Source organism: Grammomys surdaster, unplaced genomic scaffold (assembly GCF_004785775.1).
Source record: "Grammomys surdaster isolate TR1022 unplaced genomic scaffold, NIH_TR_1.0 126546, whole genome shotgun sequence".
NCBI classification, from domain to species: Eukaryota; Metazoa; Chordata; class Mammalia; order Rodentia; family Muridae; genus Grammomys; species Grammomys surdaster.
The window spans coordinates 16,721,076-16,740,182 of NW_021621338.1; the positions used below are offsets into that span (position 1 = coordinate 16,721,076).

The 19,107-nt window shown below is 40.4% G+C and overlaps 1 protein-coding gene across 1 annotated transcript in view; it reads right to left on the bottom strand.

The window, feature by feature from the left end:
* The window catches only part of Ptprg (protein tyrosine phosphatase receptor type G), a gene marked incomplete at its 5' end in the record, with an annotated part of 117,797 nt that overhangs the window by 8,996 nt on the left and 89,694 nt on the right, over positions 1 to 19,107 (bottom strand). Inside the window, 9 exons of the mRNA XM_028760534.1 lie at positions 4,783 to 4,925; positions 5,648 to 5,794; positions 10,325 to 10,453; positions 10,958 to 11,034; positions 12,038 to 12,131; positions 14,661 to 14,807; positions 15,408 to 15,543; positions 16,961 to 17,133; positions 18,774 to 18,908. Coding sequence (XP_028616367.1) covers positions 4,783 to 4,925; positions 5,648 to 5,794; positions 10,325 to 10,453; positions 10,958 to 11,034; positions 12,038 to 12,131; positions 14,661 to 14,807; positions 15,408 to 15,543; positions 16,961 to 17,133; positions 18,774 to 18,908 — 1,181 coding nt within the window. The remainder of the gene's footprint in view (positions 1 to 4,782; positions 4,926 to 5,647; positions 5,795 to 10,324; positions 10,454 to 10,957; positions 11,035 to 12,037; positions 12,132 to 14,660; positions 14,808 to 15,407; positions 15,544 to 16,960; positions 17,134 to 18,773; positions 18,909 to 19,107) is intronic.

The following is a 19,107-nucleotide window of genomic DNA, read 5'->3' on the forward strand; positions in this document are numbered from 1 at the left end:
CTTGTGGAGCCCATGCTGGCAGGACATGCTTGATCCTCCTGCACAGGCCTGGAAGCTGGGGCTGTAGAAGCACGCCACCTCCCTGATTCCTGTACTGCACTTTCTCTTAGGCCAGGTCTTATTTATTGCTTATGCTTCCTACCTTTGTCCCCTTCACTCTTCTTGCTTTCATCTTTAACTACCTATATTTTAGCAGTTGTATCTGGTTTTCCCTCTGAGAGCCAAGTTTCTTTTTGAACTTCAATAAACGCAGTGTGGGCTATGACTTTTTAGGGGATGTACAGTTTGAAAGCTAATGCTTTGGTCATCTCTTATAATTTTTCAGTTTCAATCTTAATTACTTCTTTAAAACCACAAATTATTTACAAATAATTTTCCACTAATAGGATCTAGAATCTTATTTAACTATGGGTGTCTAATACTAATGTGTTGTGACAAAGGGGTGTGGCTTTGCATCTAGTTTGCAGTGATTTATTGAAATTCCATTTTTGGTCAGTTTATACAAATAAGCCATTATTTCCACAGACTGTCTCTCATGCAGCACCCCGTGAGTGCAGGTGCGTCTGCAGCACCAACACAAGGGAAAGCTCAGCTACTGAGTTCTCTCCCAATGCTACTTTGCCGATGTCTCCTGGCTAGTTCAGTTCCAGAACTGGATTCTTCACTGTGTCTGAAACCTTTAGCTCTTGTTCATCTTTGGGCTTTGTGCACTGCCTCTTAGACCAATCAGAGATCCTGTGTCTAGCTTCTTCTAGTTTTATGTCAGCTCCGCCCCGTTCCACCACAGCCTACCCCTCTCATTTTTAATCGCAGTGTTTTTCATTTTTTATGTATTAATTTTGCTAACTGGCTCATGATATGTGTTTGTAATCATTTCATAAAAGCTCCCATTAGCTCTTTAAATGTATTATTTTAATATCTACTATGACTGCTCTAGTTTACTGGTTTTCTTTAGTTCTGTCTCATTGTGCTACCTTTGTCAGATTCTAAGTTGTACTAAGACCACCTTATTTTCACAGTATTTTTAAAAAGTCATCTGACTGACTTGGTTTCATGAAGGAAACACTTTAACCTTTACTTAACTTGTTCCAGTGAAATCATTAAACTTAGGAACACCCCTTTTTCTTTTCCTAGCTCTTCTTAAAGATTAGCTCCAGCTAGTCAGGCAAGACAGTACCTAGCTAGGCAGGGAGTGTAGTGAGATGCCCGCTGTCTGCTCTGGAATAAGCTTTCAAGTGTGCATATGCTAGCCTTTCTGTGGGCTGCCAATTGTACCACTGGCCGTTCCTAACTCATGTCTAGCATTTCAGTCAAAGACAGATGACACACATGATGGTGGTTGTGACACGTAGCCTAGGTTACTGTGGGCTAGGCTGTCTCGAGTTTTGTGCAAGGACACCTGTGATGTTCATACATGAGGAAAGAACCCAGTGTCACATTTCTAAGAAATGTGGGAACATCAAGGCTTAATTAAGCATGCCTAGAAACTAAAATCTAATGTACACATCTAACACTAGAACACAAGACTGAAGAAAATGAAGGCCATTTCTTTTAGAACTTTATATACTGTGTGTGATTAAATAATTTGCTGAGTTTCATTCAGAACTACATGGATTGAGCTTGCTAACTTACAGTTTATATTACACAAGAGTTATATACAAACCCACTGTTTTTAGAAGTTGGCTTGACATACTTTCTCTAGTTAAAAGTAATGCTGGCTTAGTGTTTTTTGTTTTTTGTTTTTGGTCAAAGTATTTGGTCTGTGTTGATTCTAAAATAGATGAAAGTCCATGTCTGGTGTGCATACTACCTATGGCCAGAAAAGGTACAAATTATTATCCCTTTAGTACTGTTTTGAAGATCACAGCTGGGGAAGTTGGCTGGTATTGGACGGTACCCTGCATTGGATACCAGCAAAGGAGAAAGGTAAACACCAACCCAGCTACAAACTCATCAGTCTACAATGATGACCCGCCTGCAAGATATGCTGGTACAGTAGTAGCACAAAGCTTGTGGCAGTAACCAACCAAGATCTGATTAAGTTCAGGTCCACTCCATAGATGGAACCATATCCAGCAATGCTTGGGTGACCAGAACTTGAAAGTCTCTAGGCCAGGGACCTAGGGGAAACCACATACTACTGTTTGATTAAAGGAACTTAGCAGTAAAATGATTCCTAAAGACATTCTGCTATATTCAAAGATCTGTCCCTTGCTTGGCCATCATCAGAGAGGCTTCCTTCTGCAGATGGAAACACATACAGAGACCCACAGGCAGACAATATACAGATAATAAGAGACCTTGAAACTCTCAGCCCGAAAGTAGATATCTCCACAAATCTCTCCTCTCAGCGCTCAGGGAACCAAGCAGGAGAGAAAGCAAAAAGAGTGTAAGAGTCAGAGGGATGAAAGACCGCAAGGAAAGAGGGCCTCATAAGCATAACCCTGACTGAAGAGTACATACAAACTCAGAGACTGAGGCAGCGTGGCACAGGTCTACACCAGACAGCATCCTAGAGTCAAGAGAAGTGGGTACATGCTCCATCCCTAACTCAGAAGCCAGTGCCAATAGGTAACTGCTTATAAATGAAAAATTAGTTTTTTTGAAGGGAATCTCACTGTGGAAACAAACCCCTCTTAAGGATAGGCCCTGTGCCCAGTAGTAGATGGCTGAGAGAAGACTAAATGGCATCTTTTGAGGTCCTTTGTCTCATAATGTTATGTCATAGGCACTTTTCTTTTCCTTTTTTTCCTTAAAGTTCCTTTGTGTGTATATATTATGGCTTCTGGTTCTGTGTTTCTAGGAGATTCCTATGTGTACGAATATGTGTGTCTCTGTGTCTATATGTGTTTCTCTTGCTTTTTCTTTGGCTCTTTTTCTTCTGTATGTTTGTTTTGTCTATTCTAATTTGTTTTTATTTTATTATATTTTCTTTTCATTTTCCTTAGATGTCTATTTGTTTTCTAAGGATAAACAGACAAGGTATGGTCTAGATGACAGGGGAAGTGGGAAAAAACTTGGAGAAGTTGGGAAGAAGAAAATATGATCAGAATATGATTGCATGAAAAAAATCTATTTTTAGTAAAAATAAAAAAGGGATCATAGCTGGGAACGCTATTCAGAGTTACAGGGCTATCACTGTGAAGAAGGTAAAATTTCGTTTAGTAGTCAGTAGGGTGGGAAGGAAATGCTGTTTTTCAGGGACGAGTAGCAATATAAAATAAAAATAAAATTAGTTTATACTCCAGCATGGTGTAATCCGAGTACTTGGGGGAGGCCAAGGGAAGAAGATCGCCATGTCGTATGGTATGGCCAGCCTGGGCTTATATAATGACACCTGCCTCAAACAACAACAATGTCAAAACCTATACAGACAAACAAACAAACAAACAAACCCCAAATCCCCAAATTCAAAATCAAGTTAAAGTGTGGGGCGTGAGTGAGAACAGAAAGCGGGAGAGCATTTTTTTTAATTAATTAAAGCACAGTCTGAAAGAGGAAGAGGGAACAGGAGCAACTACTGTAAAAACCAGGAAGGCAGTGAGGAGTGGGGATTGGGATGGAGGTCGCTTTGAGTCTTAGGGACTTGTCTCCTGCGCCTCCATGGACTTGCTCACTCAGGGGAAGCCTGACTGGACCTCAGCGCTTGACCGTTGCCATCCGGAAACCTTTAGTGAGTGTCTTTTTAGGGAGAGGGCTACATTTGCATTTTACACTAGATCCCATAAATCATGTGGCTGATTCCAGCTGACCCTAAATAGAAATCTATCCAGGTTCTATGCAACTTTCATCCTGTGTCTGCTTTCCCAAACACACAGTAAATACCATAAAATTATTTTCTTGTGATTCTTAACAGTTATGACTTGTGGATGTCTCTGCAGCTGTTGGAGCAGAGACCAGTGAACTGGGATTTGTTACAGAATTTCTTACCAGCCTAAAGCTTTTGTTCTCAAGACCAAATTATAATAATGGCTAAATGTTTACTTACTCAGGAAATTTCAGATATTAGGAATTGAAATGGAAAATGTACAACAGAAGCCCATGCCATCTACTAGTCTTGGGTTTCATAACATGTAGTTCTGGAAATCTCTATATACTCATGACACACAGAGAATGAACAAGGCAAATGGTCTCATTGTGATATATATTATAATCTATATGTTATAATATGTACTTATACATACATATACACACACATATATTTAAAAACTTGACTTTCTTGATCTCCTGGAAAGGCCTTCGAGATACAATCCACAGAATTCTCAGACCACCCTTTTGAGAATTATTAAATGAAATTAGTTTAGTTACACAGGAGACTGGCTGTCATTATTTGGGTGAAGCATACAGCCATCTGAAAAGATTATGCTGCAGCCATCCTGGGTACGAACAGACTAGCCTTGGAACAGCCATCCTGGGTAGGAACAGACCAGCCTCAGAACAGAGGAGACTTGAGCAGGTGAGCACAGCATGCTGTGAATGACACATGTCAAAGTTATGGTGTTCCTGTCCCTAAGGAACATACAAAAAGTATGCAGCATACTTTTTGGTGATGAATAGGAGTACAGTATTTTTTTCCCTTCTAGAACATACTCTCTAGGAACACTTGGAGCCCGGCACAGTTTGTTCAATTAAAACACAACCACAACCTTTTTGCACATGTATGTCCACATGAGAAGTAACATGAAGTATCAAAAGCAGAGAGAAGGCAGTGTTCCCTTTCCACTTGTGCATGGGTCCCTAAGAAAAGCACCCAAATCTTAAGACACAGGAGCAGATACTTACTCATCATGAACAATGGTGGGGCCATCCCGTGTTAAGGCCTCTTCCTTAATGACATTGATCAGTTCAAAGGTACTGCTTATGGGGGCATCTGGGTTAGGCCATTTGGGACACTGAAAGTGCCGAACTTCTAGGACGTAGTCATCCTGCAGCCAACAAGACAGAATCATAGGTCTTCCTGTAATTCATGTCTTTAATCAAATGCCTGATGCCTAGTCCCTAGAAAGCATGTGTCACCAGAAACTGAACAGCGTTGGGTTGCCCAAATTACACAAGACATACCTGTCATTGAAACACACCACACTTATGAACAGTAGGATCTTTTTAATCAGGCAAACAACTAAACCAAACCAAACTAAACTAACCAAACCAAAACACTTGTAAGGGACATTATGGCCCACTACCCTAACTTTGACTTATAGAAAAGGGAATAAGGGAGGCACTGAGGTACCATTTAAAGTGCTGATATCTCTTATCCTTCTCACAAGAAGACCATTATTATATGTGTAAATGGTGTGTATTAAAGTGCCATCTGCGTAACACATTATAAGGCTTTTGTTTCCAACGTCAAAGCAAGTAGCCTTTCTCTCCTATATTGAATATTATCCCATATTCATTATGGGATAATATCTTTAAGTCAGAAGACCTATTTGTATGCATACTCAACCAGAGACTGTTACATCTCATCTACCCAGTTGACAAAAAGCAAATATTTGAAGGAAGGAAAAATGGAATGCATTTATTTAAAATTAAGTCTTATTCAAACACCGAAGCCTGTCTCCAACTAGAGAAATCACTTTATTATTACTTAAAAAGATGATAAAGGGTCCAGGTTGGACAGCTGTGGAGGAAGTGTGGTTTAAGTTACCTGTGTAGCTTCAAGGATGAAGTCATGGATGATAATTTGTTCTTCATTAGAGAGGCACAACCTGTCTTTGCTGATAAGGGTGACAGTAAAGGCCTCACAGTTCATGGATTCTTCACGACTTGGCCAGTACACAAACTCATCTTCTGCCTTTGGGGACCAAGAAAACAAATTATTTTACAGTGTAACCAAATCTTAGTTTTTCAGTTTTCTTGCAAACTGACTCAAGTTTGCATTTCGCAAGCCACTCAAGTTACCTTATAAGTTGATTTTTATAGACTTATTAACACCACATCTAGTCATTTACAATGTTATTACAGTGTATTGTAAAATGTATGTTGACAATAACCATCTCATGGGACTTCTCTCTTGTAACCAGCCAAGCTGCTTCTCCATAGAGCATGCATTACCCCTAGTTGACAGGTGTTCTGAGTTATAATAGATGTAGCAAAACAGGAGATCAGGTATAGTTATTTAGTTGTTTTTTTAAAGTTGCTTTAGTTCATACCTGATTAGTAAATGAATATTTTAAAAATAATTTTTACTGTGTATTTTTGAAGTAAAATGCATATTATAAACAGTAAAGTTTACTACAGTCAACTAAATGAACATGTTATATATATATATATATATATATATATATATATTTACTTTTGTAGCAATAGCTACAATATAATTTCCATAAATGCTAAGTATAGTACAGTTTTTTTACTTATAGTTCTTAGATGGTACATGACCTCTAGATTTGTTCATTTTATGTACATACCTGTGCTTTGTGTCCCTGGGCCTACTCACTACCCCCAATTACCATCTTGTTCACCACTTATCTTGGAATTATTCTTTCTTAGTGAGGTTATAGGATGTTTTCTTCCTATGTGTGGCTTACTTAACTTAGTGCAGTGTTCTCCATTGGTGTTAAAAACTAGACCTCGTTTCTTAGGGCCAGAACATGTGTCATGTGTGTTGTGTGTTTACTTGGTTGTTTCTATACTTTGGCTGCAGTGATAATGTCTCAGAGAACACTGAAGTGTGGAAATTTCAAAGGGTGCTTATTTTATTTTTCGGGGTGTATGCCCAGCAGAGGGTTAGTGGTGCTTTAAATTTCTTTAGAAACCTGAATACTGTTTTCCATGTGGTTGTATTAGTCAATAGTCCAATGAATAGTGAGTTTTCTTTCAACTCTTTTTTAAAGATGGGGTGTTGCTATGTAGCCCTTAAATGCTACATATGGGGTTACAGCCATGTTAGACCACGCCAGCAAGAGATCTTATTCCTTCTTACCAACATTTGTCATTTGTTGTTTTTTTTTAAAGCAATAGCCACCCTAATTGGTAGGTGGTGCTATTTTATAAGAGAAATGATAGTCACTCAGAGTACCTTTGCACATACCTGCTAATCATTTGTCACACTTGGAAACATTTTTGCTCACTTTTTAGAGTTCTTTATTAACTTTGGATGATAGTGGCTAGACATGGGATTTGTCCCATCTGTCCTGACAAATGAGGGTGCACACAGAGATGCCCGTGAAGTGTCTAAGTCACACTGCTACTGAGGAGGAAAGGGCTTCACCTCTCAGGGAGGAAGCTGTGCAGAGGTAAGCAGGCCAGCTACCACACGGGCGCTTTGAACAGGTTTGGTGTCAGATTTCAAGAGTGGTACCACAGAAACCATTCAGCTTTGGAAAAGGCAAGCTTTACGTGTTCATCTATTTAAAGTTTAAAACTAGAAATTCAGGCTCGGTACTTGAATTCTATCCCTGAAAATTATGGCTTCCTAAGAAAAGGTTAATGGTTGAAGACCATATGAAACAGGATTATGCTGATGTATATATTCCTCTTCCTTCTTTTTTCTAATGAGCTCAAATGAGAAACTCCCATTTGCCTGAGGCATATAGATTTTTATGAACATTTTACTGAGAATGCCTATTTACAATTGTGGAAGTCAGGAGTAATGTTCACAACAAAGAAGGCTTTTGTTTAAGCTTACACTGTTGCATTAGAAATGAGCCAGCCGTCCAATGAGACTTATCACCCTTTCAAGTTTCAATATAGATTATTGCCAAGTGCGTTTTTATTTTTAAAGCTCAGCAGAAGGGGAAGCAGATTAGCAATTGGGTTTAGTCTATACAAAAGAAGCCTGGGACTGCTGTGAGTTTGAGAATGCTTTGTTCAAGGAAACGGAAGTATGACCCTGCAAACAGACTCAGGATATATAGTAAGATGGGCCTCAGAATGATGCAGACATTAATTTATCTAGTATTCTGTCTATCCCATGCATCATATCTCTGAGCCTTTATTTCTATAATTCAAAACTGAGAACAATATATGTCTGTATTCTCAAAATATATAGCAGGAATAGTTTATGATCTAGTTAGTTTAAATAAATCAAAGGAAGGAAAAAATCTACATACATTGATATTGGCAGTAATTACTCATCTTGAAACATTAAAATAATTAAATTTACCATCCTTCCTTCCCTTGCCCTTCCCTCCCTCCTTCCCTCCCTCCCTCCCTCCCTCCCTCCCTCCCTGTCTCCCTCCCTGTCTCCCTCCCTCCCTCCCTCCCTCCCTCCCTCCCTCCCTCCCTCCCTTTCCTTTTGGAGGCAGAAGCTCATGCAGCCCAGGGTGGACCTGAGCTTGCCACAAAGCCAAGGATGACCCTGAACTCCTGATCCTCCTGCCTATCCCTCGCCAAATGCTGAGATTACAGGCTTATGTCACGGCCAGTTTTATGTGGCACTGGGGATTAAACTCAGGGCTTCATACAGCTAGGCAAGCACTAGCAACTGAACTACAAGCCCAGCTTCAAGTACAACTTCTTAATTCAGCCGACTTTCTGGTCACAGGTAGGGGTGTGTGTGTGTGTGTGTGTGTGTGTGTGTGTGTGTGTATGTGTGTGTGTGCAGCATGAGAGATCTCTATTGACATCTGACATTCTTTAACTGACAATGCCCTGGCTAACCCTAGCAATGGCCAACTTTGTACCCCCCAAAGGAAACTTTAACACCTTGTCCCACCCTTCCCCTATGCCAGCTAACTATCCCATCCTCAGCAGTAAGGCATGCAGATTCTTACAGAAAGCCCCTCTGCATGGTTTCCCAACAAATAAAGCCTGCAGCATTTTAGACTGTCCACTCCATTGTCCATCTTTCCTTCTCACTGATACATTTATGATGATGATGATGATGATTATATGCTTTTTCAGATTGTGCCTTGATGGAACAGGATGGACTTTGATTTCCTTTATAGCTGATGATAACCTCAGATTCTTGATCCTGTTGTTTCTACCTCCCAAATTCTAGAGATTATCTACATATGAGATTATCCAAATATAAAGGTATTGGTGATATTGTTTGTAGAATAAGAGACTAATGACTTTTAAGTCAATTAAAAATTAGACTGTTGTATAGTTACAGTAGTAGAAACAACAAAATGATACCAGGTTTAGGCAGTCTTCTAGCCTGGCTTCAGAGAGACCCGGAGATGTTGTGTTCCACATCAGTCACGGTATTCTATCTGGAGAACATGGATCTCCTTACTGGGTCTAATTGTTCCCTAGCTTTCCTATACAAATGAATCCTGGGAAGAATCTTGGTGGCGGATGGCCTCTGTTAACTGACAGTAATGAAATACTGGCTCATCCAACAAAAAACTGCTTCAACCCTCCCATTTCTACATGCCGATCAGAGTGGGCCCCTGTTGCGAATCTGAACACCTACACTCCCGTTTCCAGCTTAAGCTCCTCAGTCTTGTCATTCCATCATCTGAAGCAGCCTTGGGATTCCGAAGCAGGAGCAAAGTGCAACAGAGTGAAGAAGCTCCTACTGATTGGGCACATAGTCAAATACTGTCATCCAGACTAGGGAGTTCAACCACAGGCTGTTCTTTTTTAATTAAAAAACTCATTAGTCTGACAGTCAGAGGCAGTTCCCCATTGTTTTTTTGTCTTATCTTGTAGGCATCATGACCACAGAATAACTTTTTAAGACTCAGCTAATCCTGAAATGTACATGCAATGGATATCTAAGCAGAAACATGTAATTCTGTTTTTTTTTTTAATGTGTTTATCCATCTCCTATATAGAATCTTTAACAGAGAAGGAATAGAGGCTTAGATTCCCCTCTGTAGGATGGACCTAAATGGCTTCTCCTAGCTTCTCTCTGCTGTGGGACCTATGGAATGGGAAACGTTAGTACCTGTTCCTATGATGTGCTGGGATGGGACACATAGGGAAAATGATTAAAAGTTTGGACTTCCAACATACAGATGACTTAGATACAAATCCAAGTTTAATTATTACTGCACGCTCTTGAACAAGGCCACTCCTTCCGTTTCTCCAGCAATTAAATAAGTTAGCTCATAGAAGGTAAATATAGCTTACATACACCATAAATGTAATAAGCTACCTATTTTCTGAGAGGGGCATGCAGTGATTGAGAAGTCATTCTGGTCATATCAAGAGTTTACTAAAAGGACATTTTTCAAAGCCTTTACCCAGTACATGTGGTTGAGGAGCAGTGTAAACATCACTGGAGAATCAAGTATGGAAGCAAGGAGGACGGCACTCACAAAAACGCCCCTCGCAGCATACACAGACACAACAGCCCATGGCAAGGCACCACAGTAAATTATGTTTGTAGCCTCCTGGGCTCATTAATATACAGCAGATGTGCTTTACTTACCAGGCTCTGGTTGTCTGGCAGCATGACAATGATCTGTGCATTATGATCCCAAATCATTCTCCAGAAATCTTTCGTAGTGTGTGGCAGAGGGTGCTGGGTTATAATGAACTCATTGCTTCTGTAATAGCCCTACCGTTAGAGAGAAGGAGAATTAGTGACTATGTATGTGTCATTATAACTTTGTGGAAGTAAATATATTCGTGCAACAAGGCAGCACTATTTGGCTACTCTAAAAAACAAAAATCGAGAAAAGCATTCAGTACATTTGCTAATTTTAAGTTGTACTTCTGTGAACACTGTGCAGACAATTTTCTCTCCACATGCAATTCACTTCAAGTTACCCCTGCTGTTTTTACTTAACAGCAATTTCAACATTTATTTAAAAGCTAGATGGGTGAAATTAACAATAAAATTAATTCCTTAAGAAGCATTTGGCTTAATTTAGGTATTCTTTGCATTCCCACCCTTCAGGCTATCTTTTGTTAAAAGTTTCAAGACACAGAAATTTCTATACTTTTGATGGTACGTGTTGAGAAATTACTTCAAAAATGAAATCAGTCACAGGGGTGGTATGTACTCCTTAATCACAAATACAGCCAATTAAACTGAAAGGTGTTACCGGTTGACTCTCACCATGATGTAAGAAGCATTAATGTAATCTGTTCCTTTCATCCCGGGCAACGGTGCAAGCCCCACTCGAGCGCGCTCGGCTGTCATATGGAAAGAAACAATACCACCAGATTTTCCTCATTGTTCTCAGGCATTGGCAGTTCCTCCTGGGCTTTACCTGGTGAATGGCACAACTCCCTGGTTCCTTTCTAACACTTACATATTTAAACAAGCTAAAGTGTTATCCAGTAAGAAGGGTATTGAATGAAAATTTCCTTGGGTAGTTAAGACAGTGTAGAATAAAAATTTAACTGTAGGAAAAGATTTCACAGCCTATTAGAGTAAAACATGGAGAGGTGTTTCAGATAACCCGACCCGGATTTGTTACATTTCTGCAGTTACACCAGCATATTGCATTTGTTCTTTCTTTTCAGCCCCTACGTGCCCTTCTCTCCATAAAGGCCTTAGAGAGCACTGACCCTTTTCAATGAAGATAGAGCATTTTTGTGACCAATGCCTGTATTTATAGGGTATACAAAGTATCCTCTGCTAAGTCCTGAGTTATACAAAGGTTGCCACAAGTCAATAGGGCCCAGATCCAGAATAATTCAATTATCCAGTTCCAATGACTCTAATTCCTCCAGATTAATCTAAGACCCAAAGTCTTAGTGCCACAGGGATAGTAGCATTATCATCATTTTTAATTAATTAATTAATTAATTAATTAATTAATTTAATGCACATTTGGTGTTTGGCCTACATGTATGTCTGTGTGAGGGTGTTGGATCCTCTGGAACGAGAGTTATAAACAGTTGTGAGCTGCCATGTGCTGGGAATTGAACTTGGGACCTCTGTAAGAGCAGTCAATGTTCTTAATCACTGAGCCATCTCTCTAACTTCACTTTTAGAGCTAAAATACTGTGGCATTTTGAGGCAAATCAAAACTGGGTTTCATGTCAGATAGGTCACATGACTTGCTGGCATCCAAACTGACTACATCTTAAACTGCCTAGGCTGAACTCGGCTAAGTGTTGTGTTCTTACACAACATGTACAGTGAACTTTAAGGCTCCTTGCACACTGAGCACCTGAGCCGGTGTCTTACCTGGCACAACGGAAGAGTTCCTGTTCTTCTCTTTGTTGCACTCCTTCTGGGCACTGAAGCACTCTACATACTTTGCATTACACTGTGTGATCAGCTGAAAAAGAGCACTGCTTTTTGGTATCATTCAAAAGCACACTCTCTAGTACCTGCTTGAAACTGCAGGAATATCAATCACCAGCCCGACTAAAACAACAAAGAGACTTCTGTATCTCAAAGAACGCTCATGCTTCACTTGTGAGCCTCTGCTCAGTCGCCTGGCTTGTGTCTGCTGCCAGGCCCTAGGGATACACTGGATTTTTCCGGTGTATGAAGTCACTGCTGTTGGGAATTTCTCTATGATTCCATCAGGAGCATATACAATTCAGATCTTCATTACACTATTACTTAATCTACTTAAGATCTGAGCATACATCTTGGAGATAAAGACATTGACCAATTCTCTGCACATTTCTGTGGATGGTGGGTTTTATCTTACGGCCTGTAGCATGACTGTTCTTGTTTATGTAACTAGGCTGGGACACTTTCTTAGTTCTGTTTTGTTTACAACTCTTTGACAATTTCATACATGTATAGAATATATTTTGGTCATCTTCACTCCCTTGACCCTCTTATAGTATAGTCCTTCCGGTGCTGTTGAATCTTTTCTTCTTCACAACAAATTCCCTTTGTGTGTGTGTGTGTGTACATGTGTGTGTGTGTGGTGGGGGAGAGATCCGCTGAGTTTAATTAGAGGTACTCTCATAAGCATGAGTGGGAGGTTGTTTCCTAGTATATGGGCAATGTACCAGTGACTACACCACTGAAGAAAATGTCTGTGGCATGTGTGCATGTGTGCACTGTGTGCATGACATGGTGTCATCTGCTGAAAGGAGAGCAGGGTTTTGTCTCAATGAAATACATAAGAACACTCTCTCCAGTTGCATTATTACCGCTGCCCTGGGCCTAAAAGGTTATTTTCAGTTACAAGTTTTTGCAAATGGCTAGTGCCTTAAAAGACCCAATTGTCTGGTGTTTTCCCAATATTTGAAAAGACTGATTTGTTTGGTGAATTCTTTTTTTAAGAGTATACCTAAAGAAACACAGATTGAGAGCTAATTCTTGGGAGTACCTTGTCTGTCTGTCTGTCTGTCTGTCTGTCTGTCTGTCTGTCCATCACCTGTGTGTCAATTAGCACATATAATTAGATATTTTAGGGACTGGAGTCAAGTCTAGACATGAGATTAATTTATCATTCATATATATAGCATGATGATGGTGATTTCACATGCTTTGTGCGTGAAACAGGTACACAAAATTATGTAGTCTGGAAATTCCCTATATGACACCATGTTGGCAATCAGAAAGGTTTGGAGACTAAAGCATTTTGGATTTCAGATATTTAATGTAAGGATGCTCTTATTAGTCTATGATCCTATTTTTTTTTTTTTTGCCTGTATGTAAGCAGTTTTTCATTTGTGTCAAGATGGATAAATCAGATGAATTTTTTCACTTTTAGTTTTTATATTCAAATCTTCCCCAGACTCTGAAATCTTCAAATATAGTGGAAATGTAAAACATAGGAAAATTTTGAAAAATTTTGGTACTTAATGTTTTGTGATGACCCATCTTTCACAATCAAAATAATACAGTGCCATCTATTAATTTGGAATTGGTTTTATGATCAAACTCAGTAAGATTAACTTGTTTTTTATTTCCTACCATTTGTTATCATTTGTTTGGATGTCTCTCGTCTTCAGCTGAGATATCAAGGAAGATTTCCAAGTCTAGGGCAAGTTTTTCTGTGAAAATTTTCACTGTAATCATTCTTTCCATTTTGATGTGGAATGAGATTACATACAGAACACTGTGCAAAAAACTAGAACTGAAGGCAGGGAGAGGCTAAGAAAAAGAAAAGTGCTGGGTCACTGGGAAGACAGTGTTTGAAAGCTCCAGCCAATGACGTCAGTAGTCTGCCTTCAACTACACAAACCTTCACTACCACTAGATTTTCTGTTCCATTAAAATAAGTGAAGCTCATCTCTGCTCTGTAGTAATAACTTTTTACTTTCTCAATTGCCTTCTGCACTGGTTTTTCAAAGAAGTATATTTTGACCACAAAATGCACTCAGATGGTCACGCCCCTCTCTTCTCTTTCTCTTCCTGAACAGGCTGATCTTGAATTTGTGATCCTTCTACCTAGGCCTGAATGCTGGGATTGCAGGCATGCGCTACTACTCCTGGATCAAATAACCATCGTCAATAAAAGTATTATTGAATGCTTCTGAGGAAGAAAAACAAAAACCAAAACAGTATTCTGGGGGCCAGACAACTGACTAAATGTCTTATGTCCTTGTGGCTGGAGGACACATACAGATAAAGTCATCAGCAGCTCAAAAGAAAATAAAGCTCTGTGCCACATCATCTTGTATATGAGCGGACACATGTAGTGAAAACCTCCCTCTGCATTGTCACATCTAGTTGAATACAGCATGTATTCTGCATGTACACATGGCCAGACCTTGCCTTCATGTTACATTTAAGGAGTAAAAATAGTACCCCATTTCAGTGTCTACATGAACAAGACCCGAATTCAGGGCATCTTCTACCTCCTTGTTTTTACTGAAGACACCATTCGCAGCACTACCTTAAACTGCTTCTCCAGTCGTGTCTTCCCTCCTACTCCCGGTATGAGGATGCTGTTAACATAGCTATGCAGCTGACTTGAAGATACTTCAGTTTCCTTCCCGAGAATGGCTTCTAACAAGGCATCATGGATGAAAATGTACTGCTCCTGAAAGGGACACAGTGGTGGACAGTGAGGGGATCTGCCAGAGGACACCCACCCATTCATAAACTGTGGTGGACAGTGATGGGACCTGCCAGGGGACAACCACTCATTCATAGAGTTGACTTTGGATTAACACTGCTCTGAAGAGGGACTGACAGTGAATTCCTCAAGCATTTGTAGGTAGATGGTGATCACAGTATTCACTTGCTGATCCATTATAATTTATTTGGGAGTCGAGACCTGTGCTAAGTTTAGCTCTGTGTTTTCCCACCATGTCTAGACCAGGTGGCTCAGTAATAGCACACAGCTACAAATACATGTTCAATAAAGAGCTTAAGAACCAACCTTTTCCACATGTTTCAACATGTGGGAAAGACAGCATGCTTAACTCCCTGGGACCTAGAGCACAACTTGCTATAACTGTCACTGATTCCTATGTGTCCCAGACTTTAAGACAGAGATGGAAAGCGGTGATCTAGAGAAGAGTGTGCCCCTCAGATATCTCAACTACAAACTCATATATTCCTTCAAGTCCTAAGGGAATGAATCTTTCCCCTCAGTTTGCTTTAATCTTTCTGGGCCATCCTTATGGCCACTTCTTACCTCAGTCTGGACGAGGTAGTTTCGCTGTGTCCTGATATGCTTCAGGAACCCCAGGACATTTACTGTGCTTTTGTCTTTGATCTGTTGCAACATGCTGTCTATTACAATGTAGGTGCCTGTCCTGCCCACACCAGCGCTGTAAGAGATGGAAGTACTCAGCTTGTACCATTAGCCAATAGCATCCCTTCCAAAATACAATGCAAATGCTCATGAACTAAGAAACAGCCCATTCCCCAGACAGCCTACTAGAAATGACATAGGCTCTTCATAGAGATAACCTGAACACTTCCCACCATCTAGACTTGAGGAAGAACACAGAAGGCTTTTTTTTTTTTTTTTAAACTGTAGGATAAAAAATCTGCCACAGCTGCTTTCTTGGCTTTCCTGTAGCTCAAACCAAGGCATGAGGCTGGAGGTATCTCGCAGTAACCATCTTCACAGCAGAAGCAGGCACCTGAGGCCTGGGCAGGCTGCTCTCTCTTGCCCATGGTTCTTTGGCTCTTGTACTAAATCCTTTTTGGTATAACTCTCCCAGCCTGCCTCTGGCTCATGCAACCAAAAAAGCAACTAATGTTCTAAAATCCTACTAAAAGGGGCATTTATTTTCCTTTAGTAGAGGAGGAGAATGGTATATCCAAAATATTCAACTTTTCGTAGTTATTTTCTTAATTCTTGTTTTAAAAGCTATTCAAGATGTGAACTATCTAGTATCACATGGCAAGCTTGGTTTTGCAGAATGCTTCCAGGAGGTTCCTCATCCAGCACAATACCCAGATGGATTGACAGATGGATTTCCACTGCTGGGTGCAGAATGGATTAGAAGGTAGATTTTTCTTAAGACTGTAAACATAGGCCACATCTCAGCTCCCGCAAACATCGTACTTTGTGAAAACATAAGAACAGTCCCACGGAAGTGCTCAGAAAATCCTAAACAGCCATGCAACATTAGCTACAGAATAACTTGAATGCTAAAGCAGGGGACAAGCCATGGAGGCAATCATAGATAAAACATAACAAAGGCAGTTAAGCAAGCATCTAAAGTTGTTTCAGTCAGATCAGAGACAATACCAATTTTTTTCAAGAGTTTTTGTAAGAGGTAGTTTATATAGCACATAAAAGTTAGAAATGAAAAGAACTGTTTTATACATGCCATTATTATTATTATTATTACTATTATTTATTTTTATTTAGAGGCATTCCTCAGAAAGTCCATTTAGAGAAAGATTAGAATCTCTGTCATGGAATTCTTGTCTATGTTCAAATTTTATTAGGCTGAGCCCACAATTCCCCTATAGCAGTAGGAACCTTACTTAGTAAGACCATTTCATAAAAACTAGATAGTCAGTCAAACAGATTTTTTCCCAAAGCTACAGATTTCTTTTTTTCAAATGAAGTTTTCATTCCACAGAAGTGAAGTTATTCGTAACTGCACCAAGCTTACCCCGGTTCTCAGAGAGGACTTGAGCCATGGGAATTCTCTCTGTGCTATGAGCACAGGCCAAGTTCACAAGGCTCAAATCCTCCAGTCGTTTCTCTCTGCATGATGACCCTACCTGCAGTGCACCAACACAGGACCCATGTCTGGCATTCGGGCTGCAGATGACCTTCTCACAAAGGTCAGGACTGGGAGGGCGTACTCAGGAACTCCCATGTCAGGCCACTGTGTGTAGTGATACTGGATCACCGTCCTCTCATTCTGACGACCCTTGGGGTTTCCCTTCTGGCCCTGTAGAAACGTGTAAAAAGGCACCTTGAACCCCTAGGGTTACCAAAATGGTTAATAGTACAAAAGTATCAGGAAATACAACCTCGGATCTCACTCTTTAAACTACTGTTTGGGGCTAATTTATTTCCTGTTTGTGATCAACTTACATGTTGTCACATGGTAACATCCATATCGCTCAAAAAAGAAAAATAAAATCATTCCAAAAATGAACATTCAACACCACCAGGGTTTTGGACTTAGTCTCCCACAAGGTCTCCTGTTCCTGACTTGCTATCCTCCTGGGCTCGCTCTTGCTTTCATCCGCCATACTGGCCATCCTTGTTTCTTCTCCCCACTCCCCTGGATCACCCCAGCAGGATTCCTTACTGCCTACCATGCATTCCACAGAATGACGAGTGGTGAAATAAATCCGAAGCTCTAGAGTCAGGGCCACACCTTGCCCTGTCTCTCTCACACATGACTGTTTACAGATTGGCTTCCATTCCGGAGCCAACTCACAGAACACCTACTGCATTCTCTCACTCCAGCTATTACCAAAGAAAGGCAACTGGGCCCTTGTGAATAATCAAAGGACTCCTATGAGCTCTGTGAATTTTAGAATGATTACTGATTAGCCAGAAGCATCCAGAAGCTGAACATTACAGACCACTTGGTGCTGCTGACTTAGAACAATGTGGCTAATGGTAGTCATAACTCTATGGGGGAAGGGCTGTTACCCTGAGGGTATAGGGGAGCCTTAGAGCTGAGTAAGTGTGGGGTTTCCTTTTGGCTGTGTAAAGACCAAATAGCCCTGCTTCAGACAACTGCCAGACTCAAGGCTGTCCTAAGTGTACTTTCTCATTGGGCTGTTATTTAGATCCCAAATACTGCTGTGGTGACTCTTATTGTGACAGGGGATTCCAGTGTGGTGTGGGTCAGGAGAGTGTAAAAACTGATATAACTTGAAAGCAGCATTTCTACATTGTGAGGCTTGGGCTACTACTCGTTTATGAAATAAAATGTTATGGCTAAGTCACATGGCAAAACATGATCTCAGACACCATGGTCACTTGTGTTCACTGTCTATTTCTAAAAGAGGGTCCACTTTATGTAACAGCCACTTCCCATTCTTACTGAATAGGAGAATATGAGATTTAAATAACTATCCTGTAGGGCCAGAAGTCCTTGGGATACTCTGGGAAACACGGCATTGAGGCTATCCAACAACAAAATTCACAAATAGACGTCATTGTATGTACTGTGTTCTCAACCTCAGACGACACTTATGAAGCCAAGTTCATGGAGAGGAAAGAAGCCAATCAGGCCACCTAACTGGTCTCCTACACTTCACCAATACCTTTCACAGGATATGCACATATTGGGCAAAATGTTTGGGGGATGGATAGTTCAGTTGGCAGAGCCCTGGGTTCTATTCCTAGCACCGTATGAACCTGGTATGGTAGTTTAGGCCTGAAATCCAGCACTCAAGTGGTGCATATGGGAGGACTAACTCAACAATCTTAGATATGGAGCCAGTTAGGGCCAGTCTGAGCTCTACAAGACCTTATCTCAAAAAAACCTCAAGTTGTGAAAATGTTCTAAAAGCTTGGGTCTGCCTTCGATGTGCAGTATTCGTCCCAGCTCACCCACCGTGCACACACCTTTTTCACTTTTGTATTTCTGACTGAAAAACGACGAACAGTATAGCAGGCGTGTACTTTTGTGCTCTTCAGTGTGACAATAATGTTTCCGTATTCCTCAGTGTTCTCTGTCGGCCAATACTGATCACACTTTCTCTGCAAAGAGGGAAAAGGTAGCATTTTTACACAATAGGATTAAGACACAGATATTATTGCCTTTAGAAAAGAACTAAAAAAGGCATGGGCTGAAGTGCTTAAAGGCTGTGTGGCCTCTGAAGAAGTGCATGACTTGGGATAAGTTTGCAGACATGATCTGAGAAATGGGTGAGTATTTATGATCAACACACACAGAGGG